Source organism: Trichomonas vaginalis, chromosome I, assembly GCF_026262505.1.
Source record: "Trichomonas vaginalis G3 chromosome I, whole genome shotgun sequence".
NCBI lineage: Eukaryota > Parabasalia > Trichomonadida > Trichomonadidae > Trichomonas > Trichomonas vaginalis.
Window position 1 is genome coordinate 24369522 of NC_067203.1, and position 23364 is coordinate 24392885.

Here is a 23364-nt window from a genome sequence, read left to right on the forward strand (position 1 = left end):
ATTAACGAGCTTGTTAAGCAGTACTTGCGCAAGTCATGAAGCCCAAGGTCAAGTTCACCACTATTCTGGAAGGGCTGCTTGAATCTCGAGATTTCGACTGGAATTCCAATTCAAATACCAGACGGGACAGCCTACGACGACATAAAGCAAGCAAAGAAGGAAGCCATTATAAAGTTCTTTGCAAGCGTCCTTGGATACTACTTCCAAACAGAGAGAGTCCAATTCCACGAATTATACAAATTCTCAGAGCACTGTTCCACTTCTCGGGTCAGCCGTTCTACATAACCTGTGAAGGCGACATCCAACCAGTTCAGTAAACCTTAACGTTTAACTTCACTTTTTTATGTTTTTTGTGAAAGTGTCAAAAATAAATTGTTTTCATGAGTTTTTACGATGTTAGAAAAAATGTTATTTTCTAATATCTTCACATTCAATACTTTTTTCAGCACTTTTCCGTAGTTATATATGAAAGACAATTCGAGCTAAAAGTCATAGTACAATGGAATAATATGTTGCACACCATTTGTTGTGAACCAAACTTGAAAGTCAGAGAAACTGTTACTAGGTGGTTCGTAGAATTTAGAAGCAAAGTCATAAAAGTCCTTACCATACATAGAAAACTATTGTTGCTTGAACTGAAACTTGCATGACACATAACATTTTGAGGGTCAAACACGTTTCTATAAACTGTCAAATCTGCTGGTGGAAGTATAATTTAAATGGACCATCTGGTGGTAATGGTTCGTTCTGGTTTAGTAACCGAAGAAATTGTGCCCAAGAACGTTTGTCTACTTTCCAATATAAAAACTCTGTATCTCTTGGAGGGTTAATTTCAATCTTTTGAAATGAAACGGTGGAGTTCATCTTGTCATATTCTAGTTTCAGATAGTATGTTCCATTTAGTAAAGAGTCGTATTTTTCTTGAAATTCCCAATAATATTTGTTCATTTGAGTTTGAAAGTCATTTAGAGTTTTCTCAAGACTTCGTCTGAACGAACTGTAAAGATTCTCATTTCGTCAAATTTGTCTATTAGACCATCAGAACCTTTATACTGCCCATGAAAATATACTGCGAACATAAATGCGTTAGTTCTATTTGAAAACAAAACTCTTCTAAATCCTATTGCCTTTGCATCTGAAGACTTTGAAGCCAACGAATTGGATAGTCAAACCTGTATACTCGGGATGAAATTTCTTCATCTGAAATAGTCCTACCAGCATTTGTAAAGATATAGTCTAACGGTTTTGTATCTGCTACTTTTGTTCTTGTTTTCAACCTGAAGCATTTATATATGTAAAAATATATTGTTTTAAAATGGTATGCCATTTCATATTTCTCATCTAACAACAAGTTTCCCAACGGTCTTCTCCAACAAACTCAGCGTACATTTCAAATAAAATAAAAAAATGTCACTTTTTTAAAAATAAATTTTTACTTCATGCAATGTTCACTAACATCGAAAGGCATGTCCATAAGACGTTCTTCTTCTAACCTCTCTAGTCTGTTTGGATAATTTGCACGTGCTGTTTCCAAATCCATTTCGTAGGTCAGACCAGACAATTTGTCATAGACTTTTATGGGTCTTCCCTTCCTATATTTAAAATTCTTCGAAACTCTCCCAACCATATCTTTGCAACTCTGCTTTTATTCTAGCAGATTTTCTATCCATTCTATATGGGACATTTTTATAAAAATAAAAAAATATTTTTTTCTTTACTTTACTATAACCGCCTGCTGCCATAAGTCTTTGACGCCAACCCATACCAGCTAATGAAGGTTGACTTGGTTTAGTTTCCAAACTAAACTTTGGTTTTGGTTTATCTTCAGTTTTTGGTTTTTCTTCTTCTATCGGTTTTTCGTCACTTTCGGTTCCTCTGACTTTACTTCACTTGCAGGAACAGTTGTGTCGTCAACATCTTCATAAATATCATATGCCATTTGTTTTTGTTTTCCTTTCAACTTTTTGTGTTTGTTGTAAAGTTTAGAATATTTCGACTCTAAGTCAATGAGATGTTCTATAATGAACTGTTGGTCAGTGAAGTAAACTTTTCCATTCTGTTGTCTCGAAAGCTCCTTCAGACTTCAATATTTTATTTGTGAGAGACTGTTTCTTTTTGAGATACTAGCCGTTCCATTTTTATGAAAAGTGACTTTGTAGTTAGGGTTTGTATTTCCAGACCTGGCACTTTCTATTATTGAATTTTTCTCTTCATCTGTAAGTTCTTTGACAGGTTTTGACAATGGTTCTGACTTTTTGTTTGTGGTGTCAAATCTACCGTTTCAACTTCTTCGGTCATTTCATCTCAGTAAAAAAATTTTAGTTTGGTTTGTTTTCAACTGGTTGTTGTTGTTTTTTAAGTCGGTCTAAAACTTCCTGAGGTATAGGAAGAACTTGACAAACACGTTGTGTAACTGCTGGAAGCCGACAAATCCATCTTGACCCATTTGTCTCAATGCTGTATTGTTCTTTCATCTCAGTAAAAAACTTTACATTCCCCACGTTTGAGGCGGTTGAGGTTGGTTATTGTTTACCCACTGTTGTGCATGGTTATATCCTCTGTTAAAGAATCTTTCACCTTGGTCCATATAGTGTCCTGCTTGGTTATAGTAGTCATTTGCTTTGTTATAATAGTTTCCTGCTTGTCTTCCTACATTGTCCATCCATCCTTGAACTTTTCCTCTTGTTTCAGGATTTGGAATAAGATTTGTTGCATCTCGTGCTACATCCCAACCTTTCTGTACAGTTTGTATAATAGGTTGTGCTTTCTCTTTAAGTATACCTAATGTACTCAAAATCTTCCTTCCAACTCCAAATACACCTCTGGCTATTGTTCCCACTGCGGGCAAAAATCTGGATGCAACTCCTGCTAATGCGCCAAATAAACCCATTTCTTATAGGATAAAAAATGACGAATCCAAACAAGGACCCCTATGTTTCTAAGCGACAAAGAAAGCACTCATGGTAAAAAATCTTTAGTTCAACACCAAATGCTTGGTTTATGGATATCTTGGAAAACATTCCGAGAGTTAGAACAGATGGACCTCCATATGGCTAATATTTGTCGGTCAAAACACAAGATACTGTGAAGCCATACCATTACAGTCCAAAGCTATTTTAGATATCTTAGCAGCTTTGACAATATTCGTTGACAAATACCACCCAACAAAACTGACATCTGACTGTGAAAGTTCTTTCAAATCAGATGATGTAAAAAACTATCTGCGTTCAAAAAATGTAAACCAATATTTCATTGTCGACCAAAACCATTCTGCTCTTGGTGTCATTGACGGTTGTATAAAAATGTTAAGAGACTTAACAACCACAAGGTGGTGAAGCAAATGAAATGTCATATGACGACAAAATATAGACACTTCTCCATGGCAAAGATGAGACAAGTTTAAATATTTACAATAGCCGTAAACAAAAGGTTTGGGAAACCACTCCCCGAAGAAATGAAAAAACCCTGACTTAGAGAAAGACTATATATTTAATAATTTAGTCAAAGAGACAAACAAGAAAGAATGCCGGGCTTCAAACTTCAGAAAGGTGACAAAGTAAAAATAGAAATACCTAAACGCGACCCATATGAAAATACTATTGACTATGACAACAATGGGAACCCGACAGGTACTCACATTCGTGTTCGTAAAAATAGAAGAAAGTATACAAGAGAATATTATGAAGTTTTAGGCAAACATGGCAAAATGTACAGACTGCAAGCAGAAGAAAAACGACTATTGTCAGACCCGTTTTTCAAACTTGTCAAAGTTCAAGGTGGTATACTTTCAAAGACAGTTCCTAACAAATATAAGACAACTCCTGACGAATATGCTAAAGAAGTTGAAAATGACGACTAAGCAATTCTATACCATGCGTAAACTGTCATGTAAGGTGGCATGTATTCTTTACCCAAGCCTGTTGGATTTGTTGTGAAAGTATGTGTATGATTTCCTCCTGGTTCAGTTGGTCGAAAAGTCTTTTTTGCTGAATGGTTATAATCTGGAGATAAAACGTCATTGCCAGCATAATATTCTGAGTTGTATAATGGATGGTCTCTTAATGAGTGACTATGGTCGCCAGAAAAGTTTGTAGTTCCTGTATGAGTGTGCGGTGGAAGGTTTGCTTCAGTAATTTTCTTCGAACCTCCTGTTTCCTTTGAAGAGTTTGCACAATACAAAAACCTGTCGACTATTTGTTCCCATGCACCAACACCAAACATTACTTGAGGACCTCTTGCTTCCATAGATGTATAAATAGAACCTACTGGGTTCATTAAATCAAACATATGAGATATTATAGGATTGTCTCTTTTGAACTTAAAATATAGTGCAACTATTTCAGGTTTCTTCTGGTTTGTGTAAGAATATTTTTTATAATATAATCTTATGTTTTCAGGGTAGGTAAAATCTTGACTATAATATTTATTTCTGTCATCTATATAATAATATACTATTCTCGTTTTTTCTATTGCATTATATCTTTTATATCTATAATAATCTAAATATAATGTTTGCTTTTGTTCATCTGCATGTAGTCCTCCTTCGTCATCTACATAGTCATAATAATATGGTGCTGGAGCTGGGTCAGGCAATGTCATATCTGCCATTTCATAAACTCGGAAATATTTCTTTTGTTCGTCTCCATATAAGTTTAAGTAGCAGTTGTTGTCTAATGGAACTTTAACTTGTGTACCATCATTCTTTATATAGCTTACATACATTTCATTGTTATTTTTCGGAATGAGTTTCCACCGTATACCATTTTTTAAGGAGTGTACAAACTCCCATCTAAAATATTTGTTTTCTTCATTGAAAGAAAAGTCACCAACAATAGTTTCAATATTTTTTGTTCCAACTAAACTTTGGTATATTTCATTGACATATGTTTTATCTGCTTTCTTTTCAAGGCTAACGTTTAAGTCTGTTATTTCAGAAGATGTATGTGTATGTCCAACGGCACTTTTACTGTTTAAGGTTTCTTGTAAGTTTGTAATATTTGCAATGGTATGTGTATGTCCAACGGCACTTTTACTGTTTAAGGTTTCTTGTAAGTCTGTTATTTCAGATATAGAATGTGTATGAGTCTTTTTAGAATATTCGTTTTCAGCTCTTGTCACTTCACTTGACATTTTATTGTCAACATATGTTTTGTCTGCTAGTTCAGGATGAGTATGTTCTTTTGTTGCATAAGCATTGTTAGCTCTTTCTTCTTCTTTTGCTATTGCATCGTCTACATATTCTTTGTCAGCTTTGTTGTCAACATCTGCTTTCAAAAAGAAGTTCATTTATAGGTTTCTCGTTTAAAGTTCCTTTTGTTGGATTTATACAGACAGTATGGTTCTTATTGTCTTGAAACAGAAACTCATCTGTCATTGGGTTTAATGTCAGTTTTAAGTTTCCTTCTTTCAATGACTCAGATATCTTAGAATAGTTTGAAAAGTTTGTTGTGTTCTTATTTAGAGCTTGCATAATGAGTTGTCGGTTGTGTTGTATTTCTCTCATAGACGCTGTTTCATTTGACATTTTTATTCTAGATAAAATATGCTTTCAATAGAAAAAGAAAATTCAAGAGTTGCTACAACTAAACCATTAGATGAACTTTTTACTAATGTCGGTCAAAAGTTTGAGACAGAGACCGTAAAGCATGAAGGCTATCGTTTTGACTACCCATTAAGATGGCTAAGAGACCCATCTGTCACAAAAGCTATTGGCTTTCGTAGAATGAAGTTCATTTCAGAAGCCATACATGGTTTCCCATTTACGGTCGGTTTTGAAGTTCGATACTATAACAAAGAAAAACGTATGTATGAGAAATTTGAACAGGGAAAACTTTTACAAGAGTTAGTATACAAGTCTTGGGTATGATGGCACTGCGTTCCACTTTACCCAATACTTGTGAATTTGACACTTTACAAAACCGTTAACGTATATTTTACAACACAAACGACAACACTAACTTAACCTTAAATATTTACAAAGCCGCCAACCACTTCACTTCACTAACGAACTCACTAATGTAAAAATAAACGTTCTCACTATCGTTCTCACTAACGACTTCACTAATGTTCTCATAAATTTTCCTCAATATCTTCATCATCAGTGTTAACCCTATTGTAGTCATACTTGAAGCCATAAACTTTCTCTAACTTCTTAACGTACAATTTACATAACTTACCTTCGTCATCGTATGGTTTAATGATATAACTATTTCTATCTTTATAAACAGTCAATGAAAAGTCAACTGGTCTCGGATGTATTTGAAAGAACATGTTATGCTCAGGAAGGAAGAATAAATGTTTAAATGTATGTTTGTTATATGTTTTGATTTGTATGAGTTGCTTTTGTTCTGTCATTACATCCAAATAAAATAAAAATAAAATAAAAAATAAACTTAAAAATTAATGATATCACCACCCGCACACGTATGAAAACATAGCACAAAAATAATGTTTATGTTAGAAGGTTAGATCTAACCCGATATCTAACCTCTTTTCTAACCTGTTGAATTCATTGCTTTATAACTCTCTTCCTTTCTCCAACTCTTCTAACTTCTTCTTAAGTTCAGCAATGTTGGCCTCATGAAGTTTAATCTTTCTCAAAATTCCTTCTCTATCTAATGGTTGCTTTATCTTTCTAAACTGAACTCTACCATCCTTCATAGTATGAACGTAAAAACCTTCTGGAATAATTCCTGATTTAATGTATTCTACCAAAAACTTTTGTTTCATTGCTTCAGTGACTTTAGTCGTCATTTTACTCTAAGGTGAAGCTAGCACAGCGATAATGGATTTCATGACTTTTAGTATTTCATACAATCTTAACAGATAGCCTTACAAGTACTTCCAGTGTCCCTAGCTGTCCCTCCTTTTTATATAACTCCATGACATTTATAATCTCGCGAAACTTAACAGGTAGCATAACAGATTAAAATTAGATGAGGTTTTGAACCAAAATTTCTAAGCAACGTTGTCAAGGATTTTGAGGAACTAGGGACAGAGTGTGGCAAAGTCCAAGATTTAATTTATCTTCATCTGTTTCATCAACTATCTCATCTAATATGCCAATATTTTATTCATAACTCGTGGCAAACTCACTAACTTTCGTTATGTTCATTTGCATGCTTCATCTGATAGAAAGTATGACTTTCATTAACTCTGTGAGATAATGAAAACTACTAGGGACAGAGACCATGGCAAAGTTTATGACTTTCATTATTTCCAGAACTTAATGAAAACTACTAGGGACAGAGACCATGGCAAAGTTCATGATTTAATTTATTCTCTCACTAACAACAAACACAAACTCCAACACTAACACCAAGTACTAACTTCAGCACAAATGACAAACACTAACAACAAGTACTAACTCCAACACTAACAACAAAAATAAATGTCCTCACTTCTTAACAAAGTAATATGTGCTTCTTACACCACCATAGCTCAAACGTTTCTTTTCAAACATCGATTGAAACTTATTTTGAGCCATTGGCTTTAGTCTCTTTTTCTTCAAATACGCCAAGAAATCTTCTTCACATCTTTTCACTTCATAGCCTTCTTTAAACTCCTCCTTGTTAAGTTCTATGAAATCCTTTATCTCATTCTTTGTTGCAACGGCTTCTTCACGAACGACATCGTGAACTATTTCATCATTGCATTCATGTATGACCTCCTCACTGTTCTCATGAACTATTTCACACTGTTCTCATGTATGACCTCCTCACTGTTCTCATGAACTATTTCAACACTGTTCTCATGAACGACCTCCTACTGTCTTTCATAAGCGTTTCAAAGTCTCCTTTACTCATTACTTCAATCTCATGCTGTTCACAGTAGTACTTAAACTCACTGTATATGTCTTTGTTGTATGTTATATTGCTTCCCATGTACTCCATGAATTTTTCAAGCACTTCCTCATAATTCACTGTTTCTTTCTTTCCACGACCTTCTAATATCATACTTGCTTCGTAAATATAACTTCTTGCAGAACCGTCTCGCTTTCTACTTCTCTTCACAAATTCTCTCATCTTGCCGCCAAATACATTTGAACTACATGCAAAGAATTCATTCTCCTTCGCAAATTCTTTATATCTTCTGTAGCACTCTGTACAATTCCATCCGGATACAAACTTTTCATAGAACTCCTCGTAAAACATTTGGTAAGGTGTTTTGTTCATTTCGATGAGTTCTTGTTTAGCCCTGGTGAATGGTATCTTCCTTACATCAAATTCACTTAAATCTTTCTCATGAAGTACGTCAGTAAGTTTGAATAAAACTCTTCATTAAAGCTTTCAATGAGATTTGAGAAATATTCGTAATTTCCTTTGTATCTGCTGCTTACGTCAATGACAACAAATCTTCTGTCGTCTTTGTCAATCTTTACTGAGTTGAAGTTGTTAGATATCATGATGATATTACAAACATTCTCTATCTTTCTTACTGGCTGACACTTCTGATTTAAGTCCAACTGAGTCTCTGTTACTATTGACTTTAGTGCGTCGTGGTTCATGACCTTAGACGTATCGCATGAGCTTAGTTCATTGCATACGATGAGCTTCATGTTCTCAATAGCAGCATTGAATCTACCAACCACATTCTCTATTGCCGTTATATTATTGTTGGCGTACTTGCTAATGAGCTCGCATAGAACATTACTAAGTACATTCTTACCAGTTCCTTGCTTTCCTATTAACAAAAGTACTGTTCCAGTCTTTCCACAAGGATTTTGAACGATGTAGGCGAACCAGTTCAAAACATACTCATAAAGCTCTTCATCCTCATTACATATGACATCGTGAACATGTTTCAAATATCCTTCAATAACTTTCATCTACTTCATTCAGTACCTCATACTCATATCCTCTGAAATAGCTGTAAATGTCATCTCTTTCGTCAAAGAATCTCATGCCTGACTTCATAAGATAGTTCTTGTTCTGACCCGCTTCATAAATCATCAGTGCGTTCACATCCTTCTCCTCAATACGTCCTACATAAACACTCTTCATGAGCTTATTGAATTCCTTGCTATCTACTGACACAAGTGTTGTTGTGTCTCGTATTCCATCATAATCTTTCACTAGATATGTCATACGTGCTCCGTCAATAACGACAACACATCTTCTTAAGTCATTTATAACACTAGCTATGTCAATACCTTCTTCACTCATGTACTTATTTCTTCTCAAGTCCTTTAGTGTGAAAGTGTCTCTAAGTTCTATTTCAAGCAATTCATTTACACATCCTTTGCAATACTTCTCTATAAAATATTTCTGTCGTTCTTTACTAAGTTTTTAACAGCTCTGAAGAACCATGTGTTTTGACTCAAACATCCTTCACAACTTCTCTCATTCATTCCTAGTTCTTTCATGTCATTATCTTCAACCTCTATGGTCTCATTGACTAAGGTCAAAGGGTTCTTAGTCATTGCTGGTCTTATCTGAAACAATGTTTGTGCAACAGGTTTAACTAGTTCAGCAACGTCCTTCCTTAATATGAATAGCTGTTTCCACTCATCTTTGCTAACAGTTCTTTCATAACCACTGACAGTAATGATTTCATTTGCTGACCTTAGACACTTATGTTCTATCATTTGTATTGCTTTTGTGTAAGGCTTTCGTGAGCATAGGTTGTATATGTCATTCCTGCAATGTTCATTCATGCCAATAGTACTAAATCCTTTCTTTGCTGTTGAGTGCATAATATCCATTAGTTCCTGTGTTCGTATTGCTGTCTCATAAAATACAACAAGACCTTTGTCATCTATGACGTACTTACCGAAAACATTGCTTATATTCTTTAACCATGAAATAACATCCTCATTCATGCTGTCAAACATGAAGTAAGGTCTTACATACTCTTCACTTATAAGATACTCCACAAAGTACTTGTTAAGCTCTATGTCCTCGTGAGCGATTTCATTAGGTTTGATATTAGTTCCTTTTGTCATTGCTGTCATGTACTTCACTCTCATAGTTCCTTTCAATAGCGTAAAAGTACTTCATTGTTTCATAACTGCTCTAAATTCTGTTCAAAATTCGTACAACATAACTTTTTAACATTAGTGAAAGAACATGAGCGAAACAACAACATCTAACATTACAGAAGAAGTCAATGACAATGCCGATGAAAACATTACAGAAGGAGCTAGTGAAAATATTGACGAGTTCAGTGAGGAAGAAGATATTGAGGACGTCAATGAGAACGTTAGTGGGGAACAAACTCAATGGGAAACATTGAGAAATCATGAAGATTATGAGATTTGTACGACATATCCTTTTACTATTCGTCGAAAGAAAAACAAACATATTAAGAGTGAATGCTTAAATAATCATGGTTATATTGAGCTTAGTTTAAACAACAAAACACATTTAAAGCATAGAATTATTGCAGAACAGTGGATTGAAAATCCAAACAATTTGAAAGAAATAGACCATATAAATCATGATAGAACGGACAACAGAATCTCAAACCTTCGTTGGTGTTCTAAATCTGAAAACAATAGAAATAAAAGCAAGTATGGCGATATAGTTTATGAGTTCGTTGATGAAATATCTGACGAAGCTGTTGAAATAACAGATTATGGTAAGCATTCGTTTGAGTTCTACTACTATGTTGAGAATGAAGACGCATTCTATTATTATACAGGTCTTAACTATCGAAAACTTCATATAAACTTTACAAAAACAGGTGCTGCTTATGTTTGTATGATAGATACAGAAAACAAGAGAGTAATCTTATGCATAAACAAATTCAAACGCTTGTACGGCTTCATGTAGGACAAACATTATTTTTCAACACTAACGCCAACACGTAGGACAAACATTCATGACTAACATTACTGTATAACATAAATGTTTTGTCATGATTTCTTCATCGTAATGAACGTTTATGCTTTGTCAAACATGAACGTTTATGCTTTGTCGAAACTTCTTCATCGTAATGAACGTTTATGCTTTGTCAAACATGAACGTTTATGCTTTGTCGAAACTTCTTCATCGTAATGAGTGTAAATGATCCAAAAATAATGTTTAGGTGAGATCTCACCTCTTTTCTCACCTCATGAATTTTCATGATTTCTTCATCGTAATGAGCGTATATGCTTTGTCAAATATGAACGTTTATGCTTTGTCATGATTTCTTCATCGTAATGAGTGTACATGTTTTGTCGAAACTTCTTCATCGTAATGAGCGTATATGCTTTGTCAAACATGAACGTTTATGCTTTGTCGAAACTTCTTCATCGTAATGAGTGTAAATGATCCAAAAATAATGTTTAGGTGAGATCTCACCTCTTTTCTCACCTCTTTTCTCACCTCATGAATTTTCATGATTTCTTCATCGTAATGAGTGTAAATGACCCAAAATATATTTTAGGGTAGAAGGGTAGATCTAACCTCATTTCTACCCTCTTTTCTCACCTCATTGAATTTTCATGATTTCTTCATTGTAATGAACGTTTATGCTTTGTCGAAACTTCTTCATCGTAATGAACGTTTATGCTTTGTCAAACATGAACGTTTATGCTTTGTCATGATTTCTTCATCGTAATGAGTGTAAATGATCCAAAAATAATGTTTATGTTAGAATGTTAGATCTAACACCTTTTCTAACATGTTTTCTACCCTCTTGAATTTTCGTACGGAATCTCTTCTCTCGGTTTTCCGAGGGAAGCAATCATATGAGGAAATTCTTCTAAAATTTCTTTTATCTGTTGGTTTTCAAACCAATGATATGCTTGCTTTGTAGAACGAAGAGTATTATAAGGCATTTTGTGAAGAATATAACAACCGTCTGAATTCAGGCGGTTGCTTTTTATACAAAATTCACGCAGGAAAATTCTTGAGTTTTGGTTGAAAGAATACGGTGGAGCCAAAAGTGGCTCGACCTCAAAACAAACATTTATGAGCTTACTAAGGGTGTTATGAATGAATTCAAAGGTATTTGCATACATCCTGACCTTGTTCATTTTGTTGCTGAATTCAGCAAAAATAATGTTTAGGGTAGATGGTTTTTAGGTGTCACTACGTCACCATGTGCTACCAGGTTAATTAACTTCTCTTAAAATTACTGACAACATGACATTTAGACAACAGTCCAGGAAATAAACTTCATCGTATATGTTTTGTCAAGGTTTCTTCGTAAATGTTTTGTCAAGGTTTCATCGTATATGTTTTGTCATGATTTCATCGTAATGAGTGTAAATGACCCAAAAATAATGTTTACGTTAATGGTTTTCAGGTTATTCAATAATTAATTATTTTTGAAGAACTGAAGGTGTCACTACGTCACCATGTGTCACTCGGTTAATTAACTTCTCTGAAAAAGTGTGACAACATGACATTTTGACAACACAGCAGGGGAAGGCAGTTATGAATTATTTTTGAAGAACTGAAGGTGCTACCATGTTACCATGTGCTACCAGGTTAATGAACTTCTCTGAAAAAATGTAACAACATGACATTTTGACAACACAGCAGGGGAAGGCAGTTATGAATTATTTTTGAAGAACTGAAGGTGTCACTACGTCACCATGTGTCACTCGGTTAATTAACTTCTCTGAAAAAAATGAGACAACATGACATTTTGACAACAACACAGGAAATAAATGTTTACGTAAATGTTTTGTCAAACTTCTTCGTAAATGTTTTGTCATGATTTCATCGTAATGAGCGTAAATGACCCAAAAATAATGTTTAGGTGAAGAGGTGAGATCTCACCTCTTTTCTCACCTCTTTTCTCACCTCATTGAATTTTCATGATTTCTTCGTATATGTTTTGTCATGACTTCTTCGTATATGTTTTGTCAAACATGAACGTAAATGATTTGTCGAAACTTCTTCATCGTAATGAACGTATATGTTTTGTCATGATTTCATCGTAAATGTTTTGTCATGACTTCTTCATCGTAATGAACGTATATGTTTTGTCAAACATGAACGTAAATGATTTGTCGAAACTTCATCGTATATGTTTTGTCATGACTTCTTCGTATATGTTTTGTCAAACATGAACGTAAATGATTTGTCAAGACTTCATCATCGTATATGTTTTGTCATGACTTCTTCGTAAATGATTTGTCGAAACTTCTTCATCGTAATGAACGTAAATAATTTGTCAAACTTCTTCATCGTAATGAACGTAAATAATTTGTCAAACTTCTTCATCGTAATGAACGTAAATGATTTGTCAAACATGAACGTAAATGATTTGTCGAAACTTCTTCATCGTAATGAACGTATATTCTTTGTCAAACATGAACGTAAATGTTTTGTCATGATTTCATCGTAATGAGCGTAAATGATCCAAAAATAATGTTTATGTTAGAATGTTAGATCTAACACCTTTTCTAACATGTTTTCCAACATGGAGGATTTCATCTGATATAAACATTATTTGGTGAAAGTATCCTAAAAATATTTGATGGACTTTAACTAAAATAATGTTTATATCAGATGAAACAGTAAAGTATTATATCTATTTTATCGTCTATGATGTAAATTGTGTATAGAATGAAATAATGTTTATATCAGATGAAACAGTAAAGTATTATATCTATTAAATCGTCTATGATGTAAATTGTGTATAGAATGAAATAATGTTTATATCAGATGAAACAGTAAAGTATTATATCTATTAAATCGTCTATGATGTAAATTGTGTATAGAATGAAATAATGTTTATATCAGATGAAACAGTAAAGTATTATATCTATTAAATCGTCTATGATGTAAATTGTGTATAGAATGAAATAATGTTTATATCAGATGAAACAGTAAAGTATTATATCTATTAAATCGTCTATGATGTAAATTGTGTATAGAATGAAATGAAGGAAGAATGTTTATATCAGATGAAATCCTCCATGTTAGAAAACATGTTAGAAAAGGTGTTAGATCTAACATTCTAACATAAACATTATTTTTGGATCATTTACGCTCATTACGATGAAATCATGACAAAACATTTACGTTCATGTTTGACAAAGAATATACGTTCATTACGATGAAGAAGTTTCGACAAATCATTTACGTTCATGTTTGACAAATCATTTACGTTCATTACGATGAAGAAGTTTGACAAATTATTTACGTTCATTACGATGAAGAAGTTTGACAAATTATTTACGTTCATTACGATGAAGAAGTTTCGACAAATCATTTACGAAGAAGTCATGACAAAACATATACGATGATGAAGTCTTGACAAATCATTTACGTTCATGTTTGACAAAACATATACGAAGAAGTCATGACAAAACATATACGATGAAGTTTCGACAAATCATTTACGTTCATGTTTGACAAAACATATACGTTCATTACGATGAAGAAGTCATGACAAAACATTTACGATGAAATCATGACAAAACATATACGTTCATTACGATGAAGAAGTTTCGACAAATCATTTACGTTCATGTTTGACAAAACATATACGAAGAAGTCATGACAAAACATATACGAAGAAATCATGAAAATTCAATGAGGTGAGAAAAGAGGTGAGAAAAGAGGTGAGATCTCACCTCTTCACCTAAACATTATTTTTGGGTCATTTACGCTCATTACGATGAAATCATGACAAAACATTTACGAAGAAGTTTGACAAAACATTTACGTAAACATTTATTTCCTGTGTTGTTGTCAAAATGTCATGTTGTCTCATTTTTTTCAGAGAAGTTAATTAACCGAGTGACACATGGTGACGTAGTGACACCTTCAGTTCTTCAAAAATAATTCATAACTGCCTTCCCCTGCTGTGTTGTCAAAATGTCATGTTGTCACATTTTTTCAGAGAAGTTCATTAACCTGGTAGCACATGGTAACATGGTAGCACCTTCAGTTCTTCAAAAATAATTCATAACTGCCTTCCCCTGCTGTGTTGTCAAAATGTCATGTTGTCACACTTTTTCAGAGAAGTTAATTAACCGAGTGACACATGGTGACGTAGTGACACCTTCAGTTCTTCAAAAATAATTAATTATTGAATAACCTGAAAACCATTAACGTAAACATTATTTTTGGGTCATTTACACTCATTACGATGAAATCATGACAAAACATTTACGAAGAAACCTTGACAAAACATTTACGAAGAAACCTTGACAAAACATATACGATGAAGTTTATTTCCTGGACTGTTGTCTAAATGTCATGTTGTCAGTAATTTTAAGAGAAGTTAATTAACCTGGTAGCACATGGTGACGTAGTGACACCTAAAAACCATCTACCCTAAACATTATTTTTGCTGAATTCAGCAACAAAATGAACAAGGTCAGGATGTATGCAAATACCTTTGAATTCATTCATAACACCCTTAGTAAGCTCATAAATGTTTGTTTTGAGGTCGAGCCACTTTTGGCTCCACCGTATTCTTTCAACCAAAACTCAAGAATTTTCCTGCGTGAATTTTGTATAAAAAGCAACCGCCTGAATTCAGACGGTTGTTATATTCTTCACAAAATGCCTTATAATACTCTTCGTTCTACAAAGCAAGCATATCATTGGTTTGAAAACCAACAGATAAAAGAAATTTTAGAAGAATTTCCTCATATGATTGCTTCCCTCGGAAAACCGAGAGAAGAGATTCCGTACGAAAATTCAAGAGGGTAGAAAACATGTTAGAAAAGGTGTTAGATCTAACATTCTAACATAAACATTATTTTTGGATCATTTACACTCATTACGATGAAGAAATCATGACAAAGCATAAACGTTCATGTTTGACAAAGCATAAACGTTCATGTTTGACAAAGCATAAACGTTCATTACGATGAAGAAGTTTCGACAAAGCATAAACGTTCATTACAATGAAGAAATCATGAAAATTCAATGAGGTGAGAAAAGAGGGTAGAAATGAGGTTAGATCTACCCTTCTACCCTAAAATATATTTTGGGTCATTTACACTCATTACGATGAAGAAATCATGAAAATTCATGAGGTGAGAAAAGAGGTGAGAAAAGAGGTGAGATCTCACCTAAACATTATTTTTGGATCATTTACACTCATTACGATGAAGAAGTTTCGACAAAGCATAAACGTTCATGTTTGACAAAGCATATACGCTCATTACGATGAAGAAGTTTCGACAAAACATGTACACTCATTACGATGAAGAAATCATGACAAAGCATAAACGTTCATATTTGACAAAGCATATACGCTCATTACGATGAAGAAATCATGAAAATTCATGAGGTGAGAAAAGAGGTGAGATCTCACCTAAACATTATTTTTGGATCATTTACACTCATTACGATGAAGAAGTTTCGACAAAGCATAAACGTTCATGTTTGACAAAGCATAAACGTTCATTACGATGAAGAAGTTTCGACAAAGCATAAACGTTCATGTTTGACAAAGCATAAACGTTCATTACGATGAAGAAATCATGACAAAACATTTATGTTATACAGTAATGTTAGTCATGAATGTTTGTCCTACGTGTTGGCGTTAGTGTTGAAAAATAATGTTTGTCCTACATGAAGCCGTACAAGCGTTTGAATTTGTTTATGCATAAGATTACTCTCTTGTTTTCTGTATCTATCATACAAACATAAGCAGCACCTGTTTTTGTAAAGTTTATATGAAGTTTTCGATAGTTAGGACCTGTATAATAATAGAATGCGTCCTCATTCTCAACATAGTAGTAGAACTCAAACGAATGCTTACCATAATCTGTTATTTCAACAGCTTCGTCAGATATTTCATCAACGAACTCATAAACTATATCGCCATACTTGCTTTTATTTCTATTGTTTTCAGATTTAGAACACCAACGAAGGTTTGAGATTCTGTTGTCCGTTCTATCATGATTTATATGGTCTATTTCTTTCAAATTGTTTGGATTTTCAATCCACTGTTCTGCAATAATTCTATGCTTTAAATGTTTTTGTTGTTTAAACTAAGCTCAATATAACCATGATTATTTAAGCATTCACTCTTAATATGTTTGTTTTTCTTTCGACGAATAGTAAAAGGATATGTCGTACAAATCTCATAATCTTCATGATTTCTCAATGTTTCCCATTGAGTTTGTTCCCCACTAACGTTCTCATTGACGTCCTCAATATCTTCTTCCTCACTGAACTCGTCAATATTTTCACTAGCTCCTTCTGTAATGTTTTCATCGGCATTGTCATTGACTTCTTCTGTAATGTTAGATGTTGTTGTTTCGCTCATGTTCTTTCACTAATGTTAAAAAGTTATGTTGTACGAATTTTGAACAGAATTTAGAGCAGTTATGAAACAATGAAGTACTTTTACGCTATTGAAAGGAACTATGAGAGTGAAGTACATGACAGCAATGACAAAAGGAACTAATATCAAACCTAATGAAATCGCTCACGAGGACATAGAGCTTAACAAGTACTTTGTGGAGTATCTTATAAGTGAAGAGTATGTAAGACCTTACTTCATGTTTGACAGCATGAATGAGGATGTTATTTCATGGTTAAAGAATATAAGCAATGTTTTCGGTAAGTACGTCATAGATGACAAAGGTCTTGTTGTATTTTATGAGACAGCAATACGAACACAGGAACTAATGGATATTATGCACTCAACAGCAAAGAAAGGATTTAGTACTATTGGCATGAATGAACATTGCAGGAATGACATATACAACCTATGCTCACGAAAGCCTTACACAAAAGCAATACAAATGATAGAACATAAGTGTCTAAGGTCAGCAAATGAAATCATTACTGTCAGTGGTTATGAAAGAACTGTTAGCAAAGATGAGTGGAAACAGCTATTCATATTAAGGAAGGACGTTGCTGAACTAGTTAAACCTGTTGCACAAACATTGTTTCAGATAAGACCAGCAATGACTAAGAACCCTTTGACCTTAGTCAATGAGACCATAGAGGTTGAAGATAATGACATGAAAGAACTAGGAATGAATGAGAGAAGTTGTGAAGGATGTTTGAGTCAAAACACATGGTTCTTCAGAGCTGTTAAAAACTTAGTAAAGAACGACAGAAATATTTTATAGAGAAGTATTGCAAAGGATGTGTAAATGAATTGCTTGAAATAGAACTTAGAGACACTTTCACACTAAAGGACTTGAGAAGAAATAAGTACATGAGTGAAGAAGGTATTGACATAGCTAGTGTTATAAATGACTTAAGAAGATGTGTTGTCGTTATTGACGGAGCACGTATGACATATCTAGTGAAAGATTATGATGGAATACGAGACACAACAACACTTGTGTCAGTAGATAGCAAGGAATTCAATAAGCTCATGAAGAGTGTTTATGTAGGACGTATTGAGGAGAAGGATGTGAACGCACTGATGATTTATGAAGCGGGTCAGAACAAGAACTATCTTATGAAGTCAGGCATGAGATTCTTTGACGAAAGAGATGACATTTACAGCTATTTCAGAGGATATGAGTATGAGGTACTGAATGAAGTAGATGAAAGCGTTATTGAAGGATATTTGAAACATGTTCACGATGTCATATGTAATGAGGATGAAGAGCTTTATGAGTATGTTTTGAACTGGTTCGCCTACATCGTTCAAAATCCTTGTGGAAAGACTGGAACAGTACTTTTGTTAATAGGAAAGCAAGGAACTGGTAAGAATGTACTTAGTAATGTTCTATGCGAGCTCATTAGCAAGTACGCCAACAATAATATAACGGCAATAGAGAATGTGGTTGGTAGATTCAATGCTGCTATTGAGAACATGAAGCTCATCGTATGCAATGAACTAAGCTCATGCGATACGTCTAAGGTCATGAACCACGACGCACTAAAGTCAATAGTAACAGAGACTCAGTTGGACTTAAATCAGAAGTGTCAGCCAGTAAGAAAGATAGAGAATGTTTGTAATATCATCATGATATCTAACAACTTCAACTCAGTAAAGATTGACAAAGACGACAGAAGATTTGTTGTCATTGACGTAAGCAGCAGATACAAAGGAAATTACGAATATTTCTCAAATCTCATTGAAAGCTTTAATGAAGAGTTTTATTCAAACTTACTGACGTATTTCATGAGGAAAGATTTAAGTGAATTTGATGTAAGGAAGATACCATTCACCAGGGCTAAACAAGAACTCATCGAAATGAACAAAACACCTTACCAAATGTTTTACGAGGAGTTCTATGAAAAGTTTGTATCCGGATGGAATTGTACAGAGTGCTACAGAAGATATAAAGAATTTGCGAAGGAGAATGAATTCTTTGCATGTAGTTCAAATGTATTTGGCGGCAAGATGAGAGAATTTGTGAAAAGAAGTAGAAAGCGAGACGGTTCTGCAAGAAGTTATATTTACGAAGCAAGTATGATATTAGAAGGTCGTGGAAAGAAAGAAACAGTGAATTATGAGGAAGTGCTTGAAAAATTCATGGAGTACATGGGAAGCAATATAACATACAACAAAGACATATACAGTGAGTTTAAGTACTACTGTGAACAGCATGAGATTGAAGTAATGAGTAAAGGAGACTTTGAAACGCTTATGAAAGACAGTGAGGAGGTCATACATGAGAACAGTGTTGAAATAGTTCATGAGAACAGTGAGGAGGTCATACATGAGAACAGTGTTGAAATAGTTCATGAGAACAGTGAGGAGGTCATACATGAATGCAATGATGAAATAGTTCACGATGTCGTTCGTGAAGAAGCCGTTGCAACAAAGAATGAGATAAAGGATTTCATAGAACTTAACAAGGAGGAGTTTAAAGAAGGCTATGAAGTGAAAAGATGTGAAGAAGATTTCTTGCGTATTTGAAGAAAAAGAGACTAAAAGCCAATGGCTCAAAATAAGTTTCAATCGATGTTTGAAAAGAAACGTTGAGCTATGGTGGTGTAAGAAGCACATATTACTTTGTTAAGAAGTGAGGACATTTATTTTTGTTGTTAGTGTTGGAGTTAGTACTTGTTGTTAGTGTTTGTCATTTGTGCTGAAGTTAGTACTTGGTGTTAGTGTTGGAGTTTGTGTTTGTTGTTGTAGTGAGAGAATAAATTAAATCATGAACTTTGCCATGGTCTCTGTCCCTAGTAGTTTTCATTAAGTTCTGGAAATAATGAAAGTCATAAACTTTGCCATTGGTCTCTGTCCCTAGTAGTTTTCATTATCTCACAGAGTTAATGAAAGTCATACTTTCTATCAGATGAAGCATGCAAATGAACATAACGAAAGTTAGTGAGTTTGCCACGAGTTATGAATAAAATATTGGCATATTAGATGAGATAGTTGATGAAACAGATGAAGAATAAATTAAATCTTGGACTTTGCCACACTCTGTCCCTAGTTCCTCAAAATCCTTGACAACGTTGCTTAGAAATTTTGGTTCAAACCTCATCTAATTTTAATCTGTTATGCTACCTGTTAAGTTTCGCGAGATTATAAATGTCATGGAGTTATATAAAAAGGAGGGACAGCTAGGGACACTGGAAGTACTTGTTAAGGCTATCTGTTAAGATTGTATGAAATACTAAAAGTCATGAAATCCATTATCGCTGTGCTAGCTTCACCTTAGAGTAAAATGACGACTAAAGTCACTGAAGCAATGAAACAAAAGTTTTGGTAGAATACATTAAATCAGGAATTATTCCAGAAGGTTTTACGTTCATACTATGAAGGATGGTAGAGTTCAGTTTAGAAAGATAAAGCAACCATTAGATAGAGAAGGAATTTTGAGAAAGATTAAACTTCATGAGGCCAACATTGCTGAACTTAAGAAGAAGTTAGAAGAGTTGGAGAAAGGAAGAGAGTTATAAAGCAATGAATTCAACAGGTTAGAAAGAGTTAGATATCGGGTTAGATCTAACCTTCTAACATAAACATTATTTTTGTGCTATGTTTTCATACGTGTGCGGGTGGTGATATCATTAATTTTTAAGTTTTATTTTTTATTTTATTTTTATTTATTTGGATGTAATGACAGAACAAAAGCAACTCATACAAATCAAAAACATATAACAAACATACATTTAAACATTTATTCTTCCTTCCTGAGCATAACATGTTCTTTCAAATACATCCGAGACCAGTTGACTTTTCATTGACTGTTTATAAAGATAGAAATAGTTATATTATCATTAAACCATACGATGACGAAGGTAAGTTATGTAAATTGTACGTTAAGAAGTTAGAGAAAGTTTATGGCTTCAAGTATGACTACAATAGGGTTAACACTGATGATGAAGATATTGAGGAAAATTTATGAGAACATTAGTGAAGTCGTTAGTGAGAACGATAGTTGGAGAACGTTTATTTTTACATTAGTGAGTTCGTTAGTGAAGTGAAGTGGTTGGCGGCTTTGTAAATATTTAAGGTTAAGTTAGTGTTGTCGTTTGTGTTGTAAAATATACGTTAACGGTTTTGTAAATATTTAAGGTTAAGTTAGTGTTGTCGTTTGTGTTGTAAAATATACGTTAACGGTTTTGTAAAGTGTCAAATTCACAAGTATTGGGTAAAGTGGAACGCAGTGCCATCATACCCAACATAGCCATACTAACTACCATACGATGACGAAGGTAAGTTATGTAAATTGTACGTTAAGAAGTTAGAGAAAGTTTATGGCTTCAAGTATGACTACAATAGGGTTAACACTGATGATGAAGATATTGAGGAAAATTTATGAGAACATTAGTGAAGTCGTTAGTGAGAACGATAGTGAGAACGTTTATTTTTACATTAGTGAGTTCGTTAGTGAAGTGAAGTGGTTGGCGGCTTTGTAAATATTTAAGGTTAAGTTAGTGTTGTCGTTTGTGTTGTAAAATATACGTTAACGGTTTTGTAAAGTGTCAAATTCACAAGTATTGGGTAAAGTGGAACGCAGTGCCATCATACCCAAGACTTGTATACTAACTACAAGTTAGTTTGCTTGTAAACTTAGAAACAACTCTTCAAGCTTTTCAAGAAAAAATAAACGATATCTATATCGAATATGCAAAACAGTATAACATTGACGAAGGAGAATACCATCTCGATATTATTTATGACAGGAAAAATGCAACTGTTAAAATCAATAGAATAGAAGACCTTGGAGAAAACGTTTATATTTCTACAAAATATAACAACTTGGCATGGTATAGATTTGAGGATGTTAAATCAGCCTGCAGCATATCCAGTACACCCAGACTTTTATGAAGTCGAAAACCCTAATGGAACATATGAAAATGTTTTCGACCCAGCTGCTATTATTGTTCATGCTTTCATTTTCTGGCGCCCAAAACTCTTTCTTATGCTTGGCAAATGACTTTTACGAAAAACCTACAAAGTTATACGAACACCAAGTGGAAGTATTTCAGACTTTCAAGTATGGTTTACTACAGATGGAAGAAAAAGAATAATTCCATTATACCATGCGTTTTACTTAGAACTTAGTTTCATATACAACTACTATCGAACGGTAAAAATATAATTTTTTTAATTACGGTTGAGGTGTTGGATTTGGTTGCCAACTAGACTGTGGTGCAGGTTCAGGCTGTTGTATAACAGGAGCTTGTTCTTCTGGTTCAGGGTCTTTAGGTATAATACCAACAAACTGACCTACTCTTTTACCAATATTTTTGACTCCGTTCCAAATTCCTCTTCCTACGGTTTTTATTCCATTCCATATACCTCTTCCAACATTTCGAAAGAAGTTTCCTATCTTACTGAAGAAACCCATTTTACTATATGTAAAAATCTAATGTCCGCCTAGTCTTTACGTTTCCTGTTGAGTTCCATAGCATTCTTTAACTGGACTCATACATTCTGTTTCTCCTCTGGTAGAAAACATATTCTGGGTCAACTCCTGTGTTCGCGTCATCTGCATAAAGTTGTTTATATCCACCTCAGGGTTTGTATAAAACTCTTTCCATCTCATATTTGCATACCATGGTGGCAAACCTAACGCAGCGTCATTTGACATGGCAGTTTGCATTTGTACATCTGTTGGCACTTGACCATAGTTTGCCATTGCAGTTTGTATTCTAACTTCATTTGGAATATTCTCTGGGTTTGGTTGTCCAGGTTGCTGTGCATTCGCTAAGTTCTGTGCGTCCATTTAATATTAGATAAAATATCTCTTACGAGTACATATACTGAACATTTGCAGGCATTGGTTCATCTTCATATTCTCTGTACTTTTCTGCCACGTCAAATAAATAAATGACACAATGGAAAAAACCTAAAACAAGTAGTCCTATTTCAAACCACATTTACTTACTAATAAAAATTTCTTTGTTATGACACTTTCTCCGGTTTATAGGACCTCTCTCATATTCTATCTTGTCATATCTAAACTCATAGTCATGTATGTCCTCTAACCATCTCATAACGGTTTCCAAACCACTTTTATCGGATGTAAAGTAAAACATGGATGGTTATGTAAAACGTCTAAAGTTTCTAAAGAGTCTCTCA

At 33.9% G+C, this 23364-nt stretch overlaps 3 protein-coding genes and 4 pseudogenes across 7 annotated transcripts, besides 4 other annotated features; 2 read left to right on the forward strand and 5 right to left on the reverse strand.

Annotated features, from left to right (window-relative positions):
* Positions 1 to 4296: part of a mobile genetic element that runs on past the window's edge.
* TVAGG3_1043000 lies at positions 1433 to 1670 on the reverse strand (annotated as a pseudogene). Its single transcript has one exon. A coding segment is annotated over exon 1 (238 nt).
* TVAGG3_1043010 (uncharacterized protein) lies at positions 2489 to 2890 on the reverse strand (the record flags this gene model as incomplete). The annotated part of the gene is made up of 1 exon (XM_051255583.1): positions 2489 to 2890. One exon carries the CDS (start codon positions 2888 to 2890, stop codon positions 2489 to 2491), a length of 402 nt encoding a protein of 133 aa, XP_051081157.1.
* A 1544-nt stretch (positions 4297 to 5840) lies between the features above and the next one.
* Positions 5841 to 6529: a terminal%2Cinverted (terminal inverted repeat of Maverick-1C transposon ID:TVAGG3_1043020).
* Positions 5841 to 10772: a mobile genetic element.
* Positions 7397 to 7892, reverse strand: TVAGG3_1043030 (annotated as a pseudogene). Its single transcript has one exon. A coding segment is annotated over exon 1 (496 nt).
* Positions 8479 to 9967, reverse strand: TVAGG3_1043040 (annotated as a pseudogene). The gene has a single exon. A coding segment is annotated over exon 1 (1489 nt).
* On the forward strand, positions 10068 to 10772 carry TVAGG3_1043050 (HNH endonuclease family; the record flags this gene model as incomplete). The annotated part of the gene is made up of 1 exon (XM_051255584.1): positions 10068 to 10772. The coding sequence occupies one exon, from the start codon at positions 10068 to 10070 to the stop codon at positions 10770 to 10772; it is 705 nt and encodes a 234-aa protein (XP_051081158.1).
* A 5699-nt stretch (positions 10773 to 16471) lies between these two features.
* TVAGG3_1043060 lies at positions 16472 to 17175 on the reverse strand (annotated as a pseudogene). The gene has a single exon. A coding segment is annotated over exon 1 (704 nt).
* A 622-nt stretch (positions 17176 to 17797) lies between these two features.
* Positions 17798 to 19317: a mobile genetic element.
* Positions 19318 to 19353: 36 nt separating this feature from the next.
* On the forward strand, positions 19354 to 19740 carry TVAGG3_1043080 (uncharacterized protein; the record flags this gene model as incomplete). The annotated part of the gene is made up of 1 exon (XM_051255585.1): positions 19354 to 19740. One exon carries the CDS (start codon positions 19354 to 19356, stop codon positions 19738 to 19740), a length of 387 nt encoding a protein of 128 aa, XP_051081159.1.
* Positions 19741 to 23364: the final 3624 nt, after the last annotated feature.